Source organism: Archocentrus centrarchus, chromosome 19 (assembly GCF_007364275.1).
Source record: "Archocentrus centrarchus isolate MPI-CPG fArcCen1 chromosome 19, fArcCen1, whole genome shotgun sequence".
Classification (NCBI taxonomy): domain Eukaryota; kingdom Metazoa; phylum Chordata; class Actinopteri; order Cichliformes; family Cichlidae; genus Archocentrus; species Archocentrus centrarchus.
The window spans coordinates 29137280-29156450 of record NC_044364.1 but is presented as its reverse complement, the minus strand read 5'-3'; the positions used below and the strand labels follow the sequence as shown (position 1 = coordinate 29156450).

Genomic DNA, 19171 nt, shown 5'->3' with positions numbered 1-19171 from the left:
AAACTGTCAAACTGCCAAACCATTTCCTGTGGCCAGACTTGTAAAGCATATCTTTTGCCTGCTGCACCCTTCACGTTCACTTCGTGTGAGGCTGCTTAGTTTGTATTCATCTGATGACTTGCACTTGGTTGTATTTTTTAGAGAACAAGACTGGGGTCAACCCCGAATGCCTTTTGCAGTCAAAAATGATGAATTTAGTATAAGAACTGCAAAGAAAGCAGCCAAAATTCAACGCCTCGTTGAATTTGAACAAATCACCTGCTGGACGAGAGTTAAGATTTCTGTTGCTGTTACAGAGGACAGCTCACGCTGAAGGTTAAAGGCTGTCCCTCAGGCCATCACACAACCATCTGTCATGTTCATTTAAGCTGCGAGACATTTAAGGACAGCCTCACAGCTCGTCAGCATTAAGCTGTAAAAACATTTACATTCAGCCCGTCGTACAAGTCTTAAAGCGAGCCATGCAGACAGCTCTACCGCTGCCGTTCTTCTTCTGTCAAGATGCTGAAACAGACCTCAAAAGAAAAATCTATATTTAAACACCAACATTTGAACATTTTTTTCATTTCATCTAAGTTCCATCTGCTGCACTTATTACACAAATCTTCAAATAACCTTGAGATTTAAAAACAGTTATCTGCTCTTCAGTATGCCAAATGACAAGGCTCTGGTGGATTCATTTAAAGTCTATTCAAATGTGGCATTTAGAGCTGGAACTGTGTGCATTTTGCTGCATGTGGGCTCTGCTGCAGACAGAAGGAGATGGTAAAAAAATAATAATTACACAACAGTGCGGTATTAGAATTATCCAGGAAAAAGGAATCAGAAGGAAGGCCGATGCAGAAACTGTTATTCACCAGTGATTTAATTTAAACTGCAAAAAACATACAAATGGAAGTTAAACATTTTCATCTTCGGTCAGTCCTTATTGAGAGTCCGTTTTCTGTGGTCTGATGGGGCCGACAGACGGGGGCCGGTTGGTGAAAGGGTGCCACAGGCCCTGGACGCTGGGACTGTCGGTGTGGATGGGTTTGCGGATGCGGATGATGTCCAGACCGGACTGACTGGTCAGCTTAGTCAGGAGCTCCGATATCTGCTGAGCCGTTTTGCTCGCGATGATTTCTTCCCTCACGTTGCCATTTACTGAAAGAAGGGAAAACACGACTTTTAGGAGGACGCCTACGACACGGACATGATTCTGAGTGCAACTATGTTACTACCAACGTCCACCTGAACAGGCGCCCCAGAAAAACTAGTGTTATACTGCCCCCTACAGTATCTAAGACTGCTCACCTTTCAGGTTTCTTATTAAGGCAGTGATAAACCAGACTGAACACAACCCTCAATCTGATCTTTAGCTATAAATCCAGTTAAAACAATCCTGCATTTGTCCTTAGTTTTTAGCATACTTTTTATTTTCAGATTGTTTAAGTTGCTCATTTCTGTTCATCTGTTAATTTTGGATATAATATTAACAGGCACGTGTCCTTTCTAAAACAGCTCATGTGGATACGACACATGGTGTCATACCAGGGGAATATCACATTTTCCATACGCTTTGATATCTGTGAGACCAGCCACCTGATTTGGGCTGTTTTAAAGAATATGATGTGCCTTATAGAAAAATATTCATCCCCAACCTGCAAAATTGTGTTTTCTACAGTACCTCCACATTTACTGCCACATGTACTCTACGTTAACATGAGCTACCCTCCTGACAGTCCATGTTCAGAGGTATGATATGCATCCTAAAAGTCTGAAGGACTTGGCTCGAGTAGTTTTCTAGATGATGTAAATTTAAAATGATCCTTCAAAGAAAACACTATAAAAAACACACCGCCCTTCGTCCATTAATTTATTTTGGTTTTTGTTTTTGACTAAATAAATGACAGCAGAGACCTGAAAGGAGAAGAGCATCTTTTTCCTGGCGTGGGATCAATAAAGTCTCATCTTTTTCTGACAAATCTGTGACGTCAGGTGGGAAATATTTGATGAACTTTTATACATGTTACAGTAAATCTTATCATCTCTGAAGAGCCCAGATATGTGACTAAATTCATGTCTGATTATCATTAATTCTACTACTTATCTTAATGTTCAATGAGTACACTATCGCCTATAATACATATAATATTGTAAATGTTATTCTTGTCCACAAAAAAGATGCAAATAAATATATGAAGAAAACACTACATGATAAATAAATGTTTACTTTGGTTTAAATTGATCTCTCTTATTATTTCATTGCCTTAAAATTCCTCAACAACAGCTTATAATCATTAATACTTCTATGTACTTTAATACTACTTCACCAATTTATGTGGTTATTTTCAGAAATCACCATTACCTCATTAAATGTATTGAGGTTTATTCTGATTCAAAGACAGCGCTGTGATCACTTACAGTATTCTGCAACTATCTTTGGTGTCCCGCAGGGCTGCGGAGACACATAGACGACAGTTCCAGGGTTCTTGTTGGCATAATCCACGACTCCCTCCTCAATAAAATCCCTAAAAAAAGACGATGAATTGCATTACAGTTTGGTAATGGTGGCAGTGATTGTTTGGGTTTTTTAAGCTATACCTGATGATTATTTTCATTAGTGGTTAATCACCCTACGTTTTTCAGTTGTTAGTTTTTAAAGCTTTTTTTTTAACATTTTCTTGAAAATACAATTTCAACAACAGCAGATTTTACCCTTAGATGTTTGAATTGGTTGATGGGATGCTGGATCTGCTCACTATTATAATCCAAATGCATCTGAAGGCCTATAACTAGGGTAAAAAGTAAGTTAGCATCATCTAGCATCATGATGTGGAGCTTGAATCATGAAGGCATGTCGGTCCAGACCTACTGCCTCTGCTTAGAGTTCCTTCAACTACACTATATTACCCAAAGTATTCACTCACCATCCAGATCATTGAATCCAGGTGTTCCAGTCACTTTAATGGCCACAGGTGTATAAACCAGCACCTGGGCATGCAGACTGCTTCTACAAACATTAGTGAAAGAATGGGTCGCTCTCAGGAGCTCAGTGAACTCCAGCGTAGTACTGAAGTGGTAGGCCACATAAAATCACGGAGTGGGGTCAGAGGATGCTGAGGGTCATAGTGCACAGAGGTCACCAACTTTCTGCAGAGTCAATCACTACAGACCTCCAACCTTCATGTGACCTTCAGATCAGCTCAAGAACAGTGAGAGCTTCATGAATGGGTTTCCATGGTAGCTGCATCCAAGCCTTACATCACCAAGCTCAATGCAGAGTGTTGATGCAGTGGTGTAAAGCACGCCGCCACTGGACTCTAGAGCAGTGGAGACGTGTTCTCTGGAGGGATGAATCACACTTCTCCATCTGCCAATCTGAGGGAGGAGTCTGGGTTTGGTGGTTGCCAGGGGAACGGTACCTGTCTGACTGCATTGTGTAAAGTTTGGTGGAAGGGGGGGGTTATGGTGTGGGGGTGTTTTTCAGGAGTTGTTCTCTGCCCCTTAGTTCCAGTCAAAGGAACTCTTAATGCTTCAGCATACCAAGACATTTGGGACAGTTTGATGCTCCAACTCTGTGGAACAGTTTGGGGATGGCCCCTTCCTGTTCCAACATGACTGCACACCAGTGCACAAAGCAGCTCCATAAAGACATGGATGAGCCAGTTTGGTGTGGAAGAACTTGACTGGCCTGCACAGAGTCCTGACCTCAGCCTGATAGAACACCTTTGGGATGGATTAGAGCGGAGACTGTGAGCCAGACCTTCTCTCCAACATCAGTGTCTGATGAGCCGGGGATCGAAACACCAACTTTGTGATTAGTAGATGACCCGCTCTACCTCCTGAGCCACAATTCATCGTTTCATGTCGTTTAAACCAAAATTCTGACTCTAACATCTGAAATCGAGACTGAACAGATCAGGCAGTGTTTACCCAGTCCTCTGTTGTCCAATTTTGGTGTAGCTCCCAGTTTCCTGGATGAGTGTCACCCTGTGTGGTCTTCTGCTGCTGAAGCCCATCTGCTTCAAGACTCGATGTGCTGTGTATTCAGAGATGCTCTTCTGCATACCTTGGTTGTAACGAATGGTTACAAAGTGGTTCACTTAAAATCCCCTTCCCTCCCGATTCTTATGCTCGGTTTCAACTTCAGCAGGTCGTCTTGGTCATGTCTACATGCGTTGAGTTGCTGCCATGTGATCGGCTGAGTACAGTGTATGTATGCTATGATGGTATGACAATAAGACGTTTAACCTGCTGTTGGCTTACAGCATCTTCTCGGATTCCTCCACCGGGAAAAACGGCTGATTAATGAGGAATAATAAGCTGCACGTACAAGACTGGCCCCAACATTACGGGCTGAGGTAAGAATAATTACAATCTCTAAATCAGTGGGCATACGAAGTAATCCTTTATTTTATGTCGAGGCCTTTACTGAGATAAACTTAACTGCCTACAGAAACTACCAAAGGCTTGTTTTTGTCTTTTACCTCACTCCCAGCGAGCTCGAAGCTTTTTTGGAGAAGATGATGGAGACTCGTTTCAGCTGGCAAACGTACCGACCGACGCCATTTTGAAGGACACTTCTTAAGAAACGGCTCGGTGTCCCTCTGGAAGTCATCGTTAACCTGCTGTTTTCCTACTGCTGGACAAAAATAAGCCAGTTAAAGCCTCTACGCGGCAAAAAGCTCGCAGAGGACGACCTGACGGGCATGTACACAGCGCTGTCCGTCGGTAACAAGTTCCGATGTGAAACATATAACTGACCTAATGGTTAAATAAAAGTTAAGACTTCCTAGTAGAAGACTTCTTTCGTCGCAAATTAAGTTTAAAAACATTATGTTTATTTTCTACTATAAACATTAACATGTTGAGTATAGTTTAGAGGGTAAATATGTGTGCTAGTCTGGTCTTCCGCACAACTGTCTTGCGCATATTTCACACGGACTTGTTTTGAAAACGCACCGAAAAGCCCGGGTTAGAGTGGAGCATGGGAGGAGAGGAGGACAGATATCAGAGCCTGTAAGTTGTTGTTTTTTTTGTTTCTTGCTTTATTGAACGGCACTAACTTTTGAGTGATGCTTTAATACGCCTCCGCGATAATTTTCATGTTCGGCATGTCTCCGTTTGACAAGAAAATAACGGTTTTCTGCCTCGCTGTCTCTCCTTACTTTAACTAGAGGGTCACCCCAAAACTTTGCTGTGCGTTTCTTGTATTAGGCTGCTGTTTTCCTCATGTTTTGGCGTCTTTTTGCAGGTGCAGTGTGATGACCATATAACCAATGTGGAGAGGCTTGCTGCTGAGGGGCTCCACTTCTCTCTTGCAGGTGGCAGCCCCAAAGTTTCTCCCTGAAGAACCTGTTTCATCTTTGAGACTTCTCTCTCAGAGACTCCTCCACAGGCCCGTCCCAATACTTCGGAGTACAGGCTATTTTCTGGCACACGCTGGGACCAGGGGTTATAAAAAGGACACCAAATCTACTGTAGAGTTCCCTGGGACCCCCGTCACAGTCACAGACATTAAACAGTATCTACGCTCCAAAGATATTCCCTTCCACGATGGCTACAGCTGCCTCCACATCCCCAGCATCTTCGTGGATTCCTCCACCAGGAAGGACGGCTTCTCCCTGTTTGTCGACAAAACCACCGGACAGTTTCTGTGCAAGGACACACTGGTGGAGGGGAGCTGGGAGGACCTTCAGGACTGCTTGGAGGTGATGCAGAAGGATGGGCAGGACTCCCTCAGCCCTGATGTCCTGCTGGGTTATCCAGAGAGTGTGGAAGAGCAGGAGGATAGGGAGAGGGAGCTGAGAGAGGTGCAGAGTATCTGGTCAACCTCTGTCCCACTTACAGACCTCCCAGAGGATGAAGCTCAGCTGATTAAAACCATGTTCCAGGTATTGTTGAGTGTCATTTGTGATACTTAATTCAGATAAACCAAAGATCAGTGATCAAAGCTCCACATCACACATCTCTCTGCCCCATCAAAGCACTGATTACTGAGTACAGGCAGCTACAAACCCAGGTCTGTGGCATACATTCACACACCCATCCTCATCCTCAGACTGCTGTTATGTGGAATCAGAGCACCTTCAAAACCTTGAGCTCTGCTGCTGCTAAATGTTTTTATTTTCCATATTGAACATTTTGTTAATATCTTAACTTTGCTCACAGGTTTGTAATGCTACACCTACTACAGGTCTCTAGCATAAAATATCACCAACCATGATGACAAACCAAAAAAATATATATAACAAACTAGGCAACAGAATGAGCAGCTGTGGTCCAGTGATGCTTTGTTATGTCGAGCTTCCTTCTTATGCCCCATCAGCCTCTCGAACCCTGACAGGACAGAATGGAGTGAGGTGTGCACCTGCTTTACTCCGCTAACCAAACGAATCCTTAAAAAAACATCAGTTCCCCCTCTAGCTGGTTGTGCATGTACAAGACCTTACTTTTCCCCTTTTCCTGCCACAGTAATGTTTTCTTAATGTTTTGTTTCAGATCACAAAGATCTCCAATGCAACCCTCAAGAAGTTTGGGGTGAGATTATTCAAGCCCACCAAGAGTCTGGTTTTCCCCTGGTTTGGTGGACCTGACTCCTCATTAAAAGGGGTCAAGCTCCTGTCAGCCCAAAGAACAGAAACTGACACAGTCACATATAATGAAGCTACAGTCCCAAGATCCAGCTCCTATTACAACTTGTTTGGCCTCACTCTTGTGGGGCGTCTGGACTCGGAGGTGGTGGTGACGGGTCACGAGTTTGACACGATGGCTGTGAGTCAGGCAACAGGACTCCCAAGTGTTGCTCTTCCTCGCGGAGTCAGCTGCCTTCCTCCAATCCTGCTGCCCTACCTGGAGCAGTTCAAGCGGGTGACTCTGTGGTTGGGAGGAGACATTCGCTCTTGGGAGGCGTCAAAGAGCTTTTCTCGCAAACTGGGTCTCAGGCGCTGCTCGCTGGTGCGGCCCGGTGAGTACCGGCCGTGTGCGGTGGAAGCTTTGGCCAGAGGTAAAAACTTAAGTAACATCATTAAAGCCTCCATCTCAGCAGCCCACAAGTCTATAGTGTCCTTCAAGCAGCTGAGAGAGGACGTTTACGGGGAGCTCGCCAACACAGATCAGGTGGCCGGAGTGAAGTGGACGAGGTTTCCTGAGCTCAACAGGATCTTGAAGGGACACCGCAAGGGAGAGCTGACCGTTTTTACAGGTACTGTGTTATTAATGATGATGTTTGAAGACTCTGGGACTAATTACTTTATTTGGAAAAAAAGATGCATTTCCCAAGAAATCATAACTAAAACCGTAGTCCTGTCTCTTACCTGTTTAACTGTGATGTAAACAAACCTCTTGCAGCATCATAAAATATGAATCCTGTGGCAATCAATGCCTATAAGAACAATGGCTCTTCCACCACTACTAAGCAGCCAAAATCAAAATCTGTTTGTAAGCAAGCAGATTCAAATTCAATGTTTTCTCCCTAAGTTATGATCAAGTTTTACAACTCTGCTCACAAAAAACTCCAAATCCATACCTGACTTAAGTTTAGATGATTTCTGCTTTAAGATGATCTCATTTGGCAGCGCTGCAGCACTTTCAGCACAGCTCCTGTTTTTACATCCCTCTCTGGGTCCCTTTCTATACTGTCTTTAATTTAAAGGAACAGGATGCTTAAAAAATAAACAGCTGGCCAAGATTTCACTTTCACTGAAGTGTCTTGAAGAGATTTTCAGTGTAGCAGTTTAAATTTGAGTTGTGAGCACTCACTGTATTAACCCAGTATACAACCATAATGTTTCCTAACAGGACCTACTGGAAGTGGGAAAACCACCTTCATCAGTGAGTTGGCCCTGGACCTTTGCATGCAGGGTGTCAACACTTTATGGGGCAGCTTTGAGATCAACAACGTCCGTCTGGCCAAGATCATGCTGACACAGTTTGCCATGCAGAGGCTGGAGGAGAACCTGGAGCAGTATGATTTCTGGGCAGACAAGTTTGAAGAGCTGCCACTCTACTTCATGACTTTCCACGGGCAGCAGAACATCAAGTAAGTCTTATCAGTGCTTCAGGGATCCACCAAGTTCTTTATTCAGGAGGATGGCTTTGTTTTCTGCCCATAAGCCCCATAATTTCATCAGTTCTTTCTTGTAGGAGTATGAGTGCTCAGTCAGTCCTTCTGAACCTTCTCCAATTTTGTCTGCAGAACAGTGCTGGACACAATGCAACATGCTGTCTACCTCTATGATATCAACCATGTTGTCATTGATAATCTGCAGTTCATGATGGGACAAGAAAACCTCTCAGTAGACAAGTAAGAGAACCTAAACCAAAGGAGAAGATGGATGATGTGTTATCTGGTGTGTGATGATGTCATATTAGTGCTGTTATTGGTGTTCTTATGCTGGATGTAAATAGAATGCTCTCATGTGATTCAGGTTTGCAGTCCAGGACCACATTATTGGGGTTTTCAGGAAGTTTGCCACAAACAGCTGCTGCCACGTCACTCTGATCATTCATCCGAGGAAAGAGGAGGACGACCGAGAACTGCAGACGGCATCGATCTTTGGTTCTGCCAAGGTAAGGCCGGGAAATGGTTTACGCTTTCACAGAAAGTGCTGGAAAAGTTTAGTTTTCAGTTCTGTCTGGAAGAAAATGCAGAAGAATCAGGTGAAAGTGGCAAATTCATGGCAGGCACTTGATGTGCAGTGCTTAATTATCCTCTTAACATCCACGAGGTCACACTGGTGACTGATTAGGGTCATGGTCAGTTTCACATGTTCCCCTTTATATGGAAATTTCCCCATCTGTCAATCCCAAATGGAAATCTTAGAAGAGAAGAACATTAAGGCCAAGATGCATGAAGGAGACTTCACTGATTGTTTTCATCTTCTAGTTTCTGAAACTGTATTTGTTTAAAAATGCAGCCTCACCATAACCTCGTCCCCAAGCTGTTTGCTGGTGACCTGGTGAATGTTAGAGGGTTAACAAAATAACAACAGCAAGAAAAATCTCCAAAAAAAGACTTAAAAAATAACAACATGGCTTTTGCTCTGATATGATAAGATTACATTTACACTTGAAAAGCAGATGCACTGCCACACGGCATTATCGAGAAGGATGAAACAAAACACTGATAATGTGGTATATTGTGTTACTTTATCAACACACTTGTACTTAATATGTGTATTTCCATAAAACAGGCTCCAGTCTAGAGTCAAATACTGTACTTTGGGGGGTAGATCTGATGTATTGGGCTGTTTTTATTTATAAATTAATGTATTTGTATACATACTTGGTGTCTGTGTAGTTGTGGTGCTCCATGTGTTGCAGACAGAGCTGAGAGTTGCACGTGCTCGGCTGGATGAACTGTGATGGCACCATATCAAAATGAGCCCAAACCCTCTTTTTCCTGAACATACTTGAAAATTTAAAGAGAACAGAAGTTATTTGCAATGAAGGATAAGAAGTGTGCAGACAGATCAGCTCACACTGATCAATAGAGCTGAAAACGAATAATTGCACCCACAGTCTGAGACCTGAATGCAATGACAGTGTGTTGTCTTATGCATCCAGTAGAATCACTTCACTGATGTGTTATTAATTTTAACGTATATCATTTTATTTTATACAGAATTTCCCTTTTTGTATTTGTTTTTTATTAATTATGTTCATTTGCTCATGAGTGTCATTCTGTTTTGATTTTTAAAGTAATATCTAAGACAATATGACATTTTAAGAAATAAACATCTTGAGTTGATGCTTTAATAAAAATACACGTATAATCACCTTCTTCACACACCCGCAGTTTCAGATCAAACTAAACGCATCTTGACCTTTAACCCCCTCCAGGCCAGCCAAGAAGCCGACAATGTTCTCATACTGCAGGAGAAGAAGCTGGTGACGTGTCCGGGCCGCAGATCCCTGCAGGTGACCAAGAACCGCTTTGATGGAGACGTGGGCATCTTCCCTCTGGACTTCATCAAGCCTTCGCTTACATTCTCAACTCCCATCAAAGGAAAACACAAGCTGAGGAAGGTCAACACCAAGCCGGAAAACGAGGAGGAGGGCGAGGCGGCCGCAGCGGCGTCAAAGGAGGAAGCGGCTAAAAAAGACAAGGGAGAGAAAACAAAAGGAAACACAAAGACTCCTCGAACTGTTAAAAGTCCCGCAAATGGAAACGGAGCCATTCAGAAGTGAGAATGGAAGGTGAGATTCAGAGTATTCCCTCTGTTAATGAGGGATTTGGATGTCAAAGCTCATCCAGACTCTTTGTATGAAAGATGATGTTCGGCAGTTTTATGCCAATAACAGGAGGTTCAGCTAAGCTACGTGTAAATATACAAATATAAACATGCATATGAACTGTATGGATTACCCTCCCTGAGCCAGAAAATGCCAAGTTGTTTCATCATGGATTGAAGGACGTTACAGGCAGAATGTGAAATAATGACAGAAAAATGCTAAATTAGCCTTCAAAGCTTTTCTGTTCAGTATATTAAGACTGAACTCTTTAAGTGTTGTTTAACCTCTTCTAATATTACTGTGACACCAGGAACTACTGACGGCCTGTTCGTGCCGCTCTGCTTGCTGGGAGCATTACCACGATGTGTTCTCTACTGACTTTTTGTACGATGATGATTTGTTGCTTTTTCTAATTAAAGGAAAAGCTTCTAATGCAGGTTGTGGTTGTGTTTCCATCCGTGGGCAGCAGGGGGCAGTGTGCACCAGCCGACTGGAGTTTATTCCCTTCAGATAGAAGCTGATGAGCAGCAGATATCATTCAGCAGTGCTGTTTACTGCAGACATGTGTGTTTGATTTAGCTTTGTCTCTCGGCCGCAGCAGCGACGTGTTCCAGATGTTTGTGATTTATAAATGACTATAAGCGTGACAGAGTGCAGTTATGCACATTAGGAAAAAAGTAGATAATTCTGCACTGTTTGCTTTAACAGCGTACCCCTCTTTCAGCGCTGTTTGCCTGAACATTGGAGGTCGCTGGCTTCGTTTTACCCTCCTGTGATTTTGCCTTCAAATACTGATAATTAAGTGAGTTCTAATTACCCACAGTGATGAGAAGAAGACTAAAGATTTAAGCATGCTTGCCTGTTGCTTACCCTTCAATGTCCAGCCTTGGCCATCTCCAGTGTCAAACCACACAATGCATTATTTAGAGTGGGTGACTTTTAATAAATGCAAAGTGTTTTAAAACATCTTCATATGAATATTTGATGGGTAAAGTTGCCTGCCCTGCCTCAGCTGCACGGGTGTGGGGTTACAAGGAGAATCAGCAGCTCTGAGGTGAAGCAGGTCTGCATTGTGCTGCATGGTGGGCTGCAGCAGGACCTACTGACGGCTGAAGTTTCGTACTTTATCACGGTCACTGCAAACCCATATAAATTTCAGGCTTATGATTTAAAGGGTTAGTGGTTCAGCGTGGGAATATGAAAGTGCCTGTGTGTTTTATACCTTTGGTGATTTGCAACCCTGAAATAATCAAGTGTCACTGTGGGAATCATACACGTGGAATTTGAAGGACCAAAGGTGCCAAAATGGAAAAAGGGGGAAAAAAAAAACAGCTGACTCAATAAAAATAAAAATTAAATCACCAGATTTAAAATAAATACAGGTACAGGTTTGTATTTGCTTTTCATTTCATTTCAAATTTTCCTGTTGCATTTGTCACACTAGTTATTTCCCCTAACATGTTTATTTAAGTATTTTATTTTTACAGTTCCTTTATGTTTCAATATGCAAATTAGTCATTTGCATTTTGGTCTCAGCTGCCCGAAGGACGCTGTTCCAGGAGTCTTGTTGTTTGTTCAGATGCAACTTTACAAACCGAAGCTGTGCTGCCAGAAACTCTTCCAAACAGGCCAGAGATATATTCCCGTCTCTTTCCAGTTGTCCTGCCATAAACTGTAACATTGAACAGGCAAACTGAGGGCGGTAGAGTCTGAGATGTTGCTCCTGCACTTCGAGCCTTGTTCCGTCTGATCCTGAGGTGAATTTACAGGGATGCCCACTCCTGGGAAGATTGTGGCATTGTGTTAACACACACCTGAGTGCCCAAGACAAGCAAACTACCAAAACGTCTGCCTTTGTAGAGGACGTCTCACATAGCTGATGATCGGTTAATTAAGGACTGACTATAGAGTCCAGGGAAACTTCTTTAATATCCATTTTGGTCTGTCTGCCTCATTAACTAACTGCTTTGGGTCTCCATGTGTAACATCTTAAGACTGGGAATTTTAGGCAGTCCTGGCACCCCAGAGATATGAAATATCAGTCAAACCTGGATGTCATACATATGTATAACACTGTCATTTTTTATTCCAGCTGTTCTACTTTTTCTTCACAATCTTCCAAACCAGGAGCCGGCATTACTCAAATTACAACTCAGCTGCTTAGCGTTTCCTTTTAAAGGTTTCTCTTTTTAAAGTTGTCAAACTGGAGCATCAAAACGGTTTTATGCACCTTTTTACATTTAGATAAATTGGTGAAGTTGCTCTTTGGTAGTTTTGACCTGTTTGCCTCGGTGCAGACTTCAGACACTGGGGCCTCTCTGTCTGCCTCTGATTTCTTTGCTGGCTCCATCTTTGACAGACCAGTCCTCGGGAAGCTCCTGGCACCGGACTCATCTTACATGAGGTATGTGCAGCCTCGAGCTGCTCGGATAGCTGAAACTGTAAAATATTGTTGTAAGCTGTGGGAATAATTCCTGTGTGCGTCTGATGTGTCTGAGACGGCAGGAGGGAGACGGGTCTTTGTGCAAAAGTTCCATCATTTTGTTCTCGTTTCTGCTTTTCTGACCCTTCTCTTAATGCTCAATGTTTTCCTGTGAACGTTTTACTGCTGTGTAAGTACACACTGCTCTCCATACAGACTCCAGGCTGTGTGCTGGATGGGTCCGGGTGTCCTTTTGACTGTGTGGGTGAGGGATATGGCTGCAGAGATCTCTGAATGGGGCTCTTTGTGTTTTAAGACATTACTGTACCGAGATGATGGCGGCTCCGTCGCCCGCCAGCTCCTTAAAAATCACAAAAATGCACAAAAAGACCCCACTGAGCTAAATTCATGCAGACATATGAATGTACAGTCATCAGCTATAGGATTACTGAGCTTCATCCATGTAAGCATTTCAAAATATCCAGAGTTTCATTGTTCTTTTTCCCCTTGTAAACAGGTGGGGGAAATCCAAACTAAATACAGGAATCCCTTTGTGTAGCGGCACAGCACTCTATGTCTGATTGTTCTCTTTTGTTTTGAATGGCCTGTGCTGATCAGGGCTTTGCATGCCTATTCAAATAGTTGCCATCTGGAGAGAAGAGGAGATGAAACAACTGGAGTTATGAAGCTTTTAATCACGAGGGAAACAAACAGTGCAGAGACCGAAAGGATGTGAATCAAACGAGGCTGAGAAAAGATGTTTCAGCTGCCGATAAACCTGCTTCTTATCGTTCTAATGAAAACATGATCAGGTGTCGGGATTACAGCGTAAGAACCAAATAAGAGGCTTCATATCAGTCAGTGAGAAATAAGCTTGCATGCTGCTCCCAGCATGATCAGATGAATGCATAGCTCTCCGCCCCATTAGCTGCCCTTCATTAAGCTCCAACTATTTTGCCTGAGTCTGGAGGTAATTTCAGGACCTTCAATCAGAGTTAATCAGCTGAGGGGGTGGGTGTGGGGGGGGGGGGGGGGGGGGGGGTCATTTTCTGAGGCTTTTCTGCTTTTGGCCTTCATGGTGAGACTGTTTTTATTATAGGAAAATCAGCTAAGAATACAATAGAGGTATTTTTAGATTAATTAAACAATGACGAGACCACAAAAACATATTTTCCCTGCTTGGGTTCAAAGTAACGGTTTCATAATGTCATATTCTTTGTATTATCTATGGTTCCTGCTATCCTTAACTTTACTCTGCCTTTGTTTTGCTAAATATAGATGTATTTTTATAGTAAACCTCAGTTTGCTGAGTTTTTCATGTGCTTCTCATTGTTGCCTGTGAGTTTGGTCTTGATTCCTGTTTCAGGTTGAAGATCCACGCGTGGCTTTCTGTGTTTTTACTTCTCTCCTTTGTTCTTTTTGCAGCGATCGCTGTCTGGATGAGTTCACCTGTCTGTTCTTTCGGGATTTGTCAGGTTGTTATCTCTACTTTTCCTCATTCCAGTCGTCGTCCCTGTTTTTGGATTTTGTTGTTTTAGGATCATTTTGTATTTTTGGATTAATCTGCCTCCTTCTGCACTTTTTGGTATAATTTTTGTGAAATTAAAGATATGTCTGCAAATAGGGTCCCCGTGAGAGTGTTTCAAGAGAGCATGACACACTTTTTTGTACTATTTTGCTTTATTGTCTGGAGTTAGCTGTCATACATGTTGTTGATTAAGCACTCACTTATCCTAGCTCAGCATAAAGACTGGGAAATCTATCCAACCAATTTTCTGTTGCTTCTCTGGGTCCGGATACCTGGAAATCTCACCCAGGAGGAAGCATCCCGGTCAGTCCCCTGGTCCCCTCAACTGGTTCCTTTCAGTGTGGAGGAATAGCAGCTCTACTGAGTGTAAGGAGCTACAGTACTTATATCGACCAAATTCCCATCAGTAGTAAGTCCCACTACTTGGTACTCATCTAGAAACACCAGCATGCACTTATGTGAGCAGTTATTTAGAAACTTTATCTCAAATAACTTACATTTCAATGATATCTATGATCACAAAGACATAAAGTAGAACAAATACACACAATGAGATGTAACCATTGCTACTGTGTCCAGGCTCAAAACACAACAGCTCTAAACTGTATTCATAAAGATTTGAACATTTAGAGTTTTATGAGATCTGAGGTAAAAATATGATGCAATCAAAACCTCACAGACAAACGTTCTCTGCAGGATTAATTCTGCATGCTTGCCAGATCACCGGGGTTAACTCTATGAAAACAATTACTTTGTCTCACATATCATTCACTTATGATTTACTGTATGCACTTTGGAGACGTATCTAAACCTTTCCTTATGCTGTTTTCATTTAGTCCATAAGTCCCAAGTTTGAGCAGACAAGGGAAATATTATTTGAGCCAGTCTCATATTAGAAGAGAACGTGTGACAGAGAACGCTGAGAGAACGCTGAGAGAACGCTGAGAGAACGCTGAGAGAACGCTGAGAGAACGCTGAGGATGTAGAGCAAGTTTACAGTACACTGAGCCTCTGACTGTATCCTTAAAGTGCTGACCTGGAGGCCTGACCAGAATCACTGCATTCCTGTTCTTGCATTAGACTGACTGTGAATCTGAAATGTTCATAAACAGAAACCATTATAGCGCCATAAAGCACACGCCTCATTTCTCTGTGGTTCTGCAGCTAGAGTGTGTTCAGGACAGACAGACCAGAGGCCCTTTCAGACTCACAGCTGATTCAAGATGCCCTTCCACCCCACCCCCCCCGGGTGGTGTCAGGACATGAGGGAGGTGGGGTTTACTCTGCCTCGCTCACGTGCTCTCAGCACGTTTGACCCATATTAGCCAACACTATGCCTGCTGCTGCTGCTGTGTATATTAATAACCAAGCTCACATTCTCCTCTCTGTGCTCTCCGATCATGAGGAGAAACGTTTTCAGCCCATTATGTGAAACTTAAGATATTTTCAATCATTCTTATTGCCAAGAAATCCGACAGGAAAGAGGATAATCAGCAATGAACCTGTCCTACTAAAACAGAATTTAAAGAAGTATTTCTCTGTGAAATAAAGCTCAGTTTGTGCTGAATGATGATATTCTACCTTATTATTTTGGTGATAATATTGTATGTCAATCTTGTATGATGCTTAAAAGTTTCAGATGGAGCACTGAATACTAAATGCACCTTAATGCATGCGTGACTCAGAGGAAATGTAGAGATCTGAACTTTACAGACCTTGCTGAGTTGGAGGAAAATGCAGCTGAAGGTGAACTGGACTCCTTGGAGAATGCCTGCAGTGCTTTGCTTCTCTGTGGGTGGCAGTCAGAGCGATTCACCTACAAACATCTTAAGGTCAACCAGCATGCACTGCTTTTGGGTGCACTGGAGGATTAAGTCCACCTAACAGCAGTTCTTGCATGCAGGCAGTTGCTGTTATTTTTTGGTGAATGTGCCAAGTGCTAATGTGGAGGACAGAAACTGCCAAAATCAAAATCAAAAAAGCATAAATAAATATTAAGTCACAGTAAATAAATTAATATGCCATTAAATTCATCAAAAATAATTATTAATAAAATCTGTGAATGTTTATAATGCACCATTATAGACAGTTTTTTTCCTTGCCTATTTTAAATGAAAGTCTTTTGCTCAGTGAGGCAAATAATGAATAAAGAAATTCAGAAAGGGGCTCCATTAGGGCAGTGTTTCTCAAACTGTGGGGCGCACCACACTGGTGGGGCGCTGACGACCTGGGAGAAAAGTCATGCGAAACTAATGTTGAACAAGGAAGTTATGTTAGCAGACGTTAGCAGGTATGTTAGCAAAGCGACCAATCAATCTCTCCAGCATCACATCCATCGAGCTGTCGAAGTTTGAATCATTTAGGAAGCAATTCATAACGCAGCCCTCAACTTGGTGGTCTGAATACTGACGTGAAATATTCCATTTTCTGTGAAAATGCTACTTATTTATTGCATAGAAATTGCTTACAGGATAATTTGTGTCTTTTTTCTTTTAAAATAATAACGAGTACATTTAAAGTTACAGACAGAGTGAACAGTTTGTTTGTACTTTCCTTTCAAACTGCCACGTTTCTCCCTCGTTTTACATTTTAAGCTTCATCATTAATGTTTTAAAGTGAAAAATCAAATCTATATTTAAATATATCATATAGTAAATGCCATGCGTTGTACCTACCATTAATTAGAAGAATATTAATTACAAAAAAATCTATGAGATTTATAAATGTGTTAGTTTATTATCCAAAAAAATATTGATTAAACTACACTCCCTAAAATTTTACAAATTGTTGGCCTTCACACATAAAAAGTCCAAAATAATCCAAAATAATCTTCCTCCAATCTGAAGGAGGGGCTGCTGAAAATGAGAGATGATAAACTCAGGGGGAAATTTGTGTTTAAAAGACTGTAAAAGGAGTGAAGCGTAAACTTGTGGAAAAGCTGAATCCTGATTATCACTGTTTATAAAACCTCTTTATTTATTTTTGTAACTTTCTTTGATCTTTGTGAAATCTAGTTAAAATGTTTCCATTTAGATTACGCTCTGTAAAAATGGTAGATTTAATAAGCTAAACCCAGTCAATCAATAATTTGCTTTCTTTCTTTGATGCTTTTTTTTTTTTTTTTTATTAATAAGGCTTTGGGCATTACTTGGTTGTTACTGTTGTGGTTGTTATTGAAAAAATGTGAATAATGACTGACATAAATTATCATTATCATTTGTTTTGAATATATTTCACTAATGTTTTTATTGAGTAATTTACCAAGTTTGTTGCTGTTCTTATTTTGACAGTCACGGCCCTCCGTAGCGCTCATATCTGAAATGTTTAACTGACCTTTAGCTGACCGTCCACTTCTCAGAGCTGTACTGTAAACACCTGCCGTCTCAGTCCGCTCAGCTGGCCGTGGCCCGCCTTTTAAACATAAGAGATAAAGCTTCTGAGACACCAGCATGCCTGAGCCTTATGTAACACCCAGCTCTGGCCAAAGAGAGTGCTGAGGGGCTTAATCTGCCCTGGCACCAAGGGTGTGGAGGCTGTTCAAGAGCCCCGAGGGGACTGGGGAGGGTGTCTTATATGGCAGTTTTGGCTCTTTTATTTGCTGTAAAACTCAGAAAGGTTAAATGAGAGGGTAGACGGGGTGACAGTAAGAGCTTAATTGCAGTAATAAGAGTGCTGTGGTATGTGGCGTCTGAGGCTAAGCAAATGGATGACGAGATGTTCAATGGCTCTTTGAAAGGAAAGCGTCTCTGATTGTAATGAGCCTTATTCCTCTTCAGCAAGTGGTCAGAATTAGTGTCCTACTTTGGAGACAAGTGAGGCTCCTGGCAGCACTCCTGCACCTCACACCAGACTTTCTTTTAATTCAGTCTGAGAGAGCCAGAACAACATGGAGACAGCTCTGCTCAGCAGCACACTGGGCATGCTCCACAGCCAGGCCAAAGAAAATGGCCATTCGCTCTCAAATTAGCCATCTGCATGGCCACCTTGAAGGAGGCCCCTCTCTGCCTAATCTTCTCAGACTGTGTGCACACACTGACTGTCTGCTTTATGAGCGCCTGAGCACTGAAACCACAGCAGTTAACTGAAGCATTATCAGCATAAGCATGGTCAGTTAAGCTGATTATCTAACTGTGGGCTATCCTCTTTGAAGACACATATAAAAACAGGGCGCATATGAATTCTGCGTGTTATCTTTCAAGTCCATCAGTTTATGGCAGTGTGCAGGATAGTGCCGATCAACAACTGTGGCGGTAAAGAGAAGATGGTTTTTCCCCTCTACTGAGTATTATTTTCATGCCCTGCATGAAATTATTGTACATTTTAATTAAGCTGCTCAATTACAAAAGGACAGCGCTTGATAATGAGGATCAAAGTGAGTGCACTATTCAGTAAATGACAAAGCAGCTCCCTTTGGCACACCGATGCTGAGATTAGATGGCTGAGGGAGTCTGGCATCTCACAGCTCCGGCCAGCAGTGACAAAGGAAGCTGAATTCCTGCACAAAATAATAATGCAAAGCCTCTGTGGAAAAATGCCAGAAAAATTAATAATATTATCAATTGATTTGCTCTGGCTATAGATTTAATGCTGCAGAAATACTTCACACATTGCTCGTGCATAGCATCTGTTTCTTGAAGATTAGTGCAGCCAAGAAGGGACACACATGCAGACCAGTTGCTGTGTTATTACAGCACATGTGGAAATATTCATAATCAACATGTCCTTGATCAGGACAAGCATAAAAAACATGTGCTCAGTGTTAACCATATGTAGGTGATTGATAAGAACACTGATTGCAGCTTCTGTCGACCGCTTCATCCCATCTTCTGTCCATCAAACTATTCATTACATCATTTTTCTGCTACAGCTGCTTTCTTTGTCTGAAGCTATTGTAACAACAAATCCACAGTTAAGACATAAAATAAAAACATAAACTTGACTTTGGGAAACTCATTGAAATGATATTATGTACTTACAAAACTAACCAAAATAAAATAGACGCA

General features: G+C 42.1%; 2 protein-coding genes across 2 annotated transcripts; one reads left to right on the top strand and one right to left on the bottom strand.

Annotated features, from left to right (window-relative positions):
• Positions 1–847: 847 nt before the first annotated feature.
• On the bottom strand, positions 848–4714 carry LOC115797764 (39S ribosomal protein L43, mitochondrial-like). The gene is made up of 3 exons (XM_030754256.1): positions 4470–4714; positions 2404–2510; positions 848–1143 (listed from the first exon to the last, which is right to left on the bottom strand). The coding sequence occupies exons 1-3, from the start codon at positions 4598–4600 to the stop codon at positions 926–928; spliced, it is 456 nt and encodes a 151-aa protein (XP_030610116.1). The 5' UTR covers positions 4601–4714; the 3' UTR covers positions 848–925.
• Positions 4715–4922: 208 nt separating this feature from the next.
• On the top strand, positions 4923–10820 carry LOC115798494 (twinkle protein, mitochondrial-like). The gene is made up of 7 exons (XM_030755352.1): positions 4923–5001; positions 5237–5876; positions 6484–7186; positions 7783–8023; positions 8180–8287; positions 8412–8553; positions 9826–10820. Exons 2-7 carry the CDS (start codon positions 5262–5264, stop codon positions 10171–10173), a joined length of 2157 nt encoding a protein of 718 aa, XP_030611212.1. The 5' UTR covers positions 4923–5001; positions 5237–5261; the 3' UTR covers positions 10174–10820.
• The last annotated feature ends 8351 nt before the right edge of the window (positions 10821–19171 follow it).

Excerpts from the sequence above, each read along its gene's own strand:
- LOC115797764 (XM_030754256.1), bottom strand. The coding sequence starts at position 4,600 with ATGACTTCCAGAGGGACACCGAGCCGTTTCTTAAGAAGTGTCCTTCAA. Across the intron at positions 2,511-4,469 it reads TCGAGCTCGCTGGGAGTGAG|GGATTTTATTGAGGAGGGAG; the intron begins GTAAAAGACAAA and ends GTCTTTTTTTAG. Across the intron at positions 1,144-2,403 it reads AAAGATAGTTGCAGAATACT|TAAATGGCAACGTGAGGGAA; the intron begins GTAAGTGATCAC and ends CCCTTCTTTCAG.
- LOC115798494 (XM_030755352.1), top strand. The coding sequence starts at position 5,262 with ATGTGGAGAGGCTTGCTGCTGAGGGGCTCCACTTCTCTCTTGCAGGTG. Across the intron at positions 8,288-8,411 it reads GAAAACCTCTCAGTAGACAA|GTTTGCAGTCCAGGACCACA; the intron begins GTAAGAGAACCT and ends CATGTGATTCAG. Across the intron at positions 8,554-9,825 it reads CGATCTTTGGTTCTGCCAAG|GCCAGCCAAGAAGCCGACAA; the intron begins GTAAGGCCGGGA and ends AACCCCCTCCAG.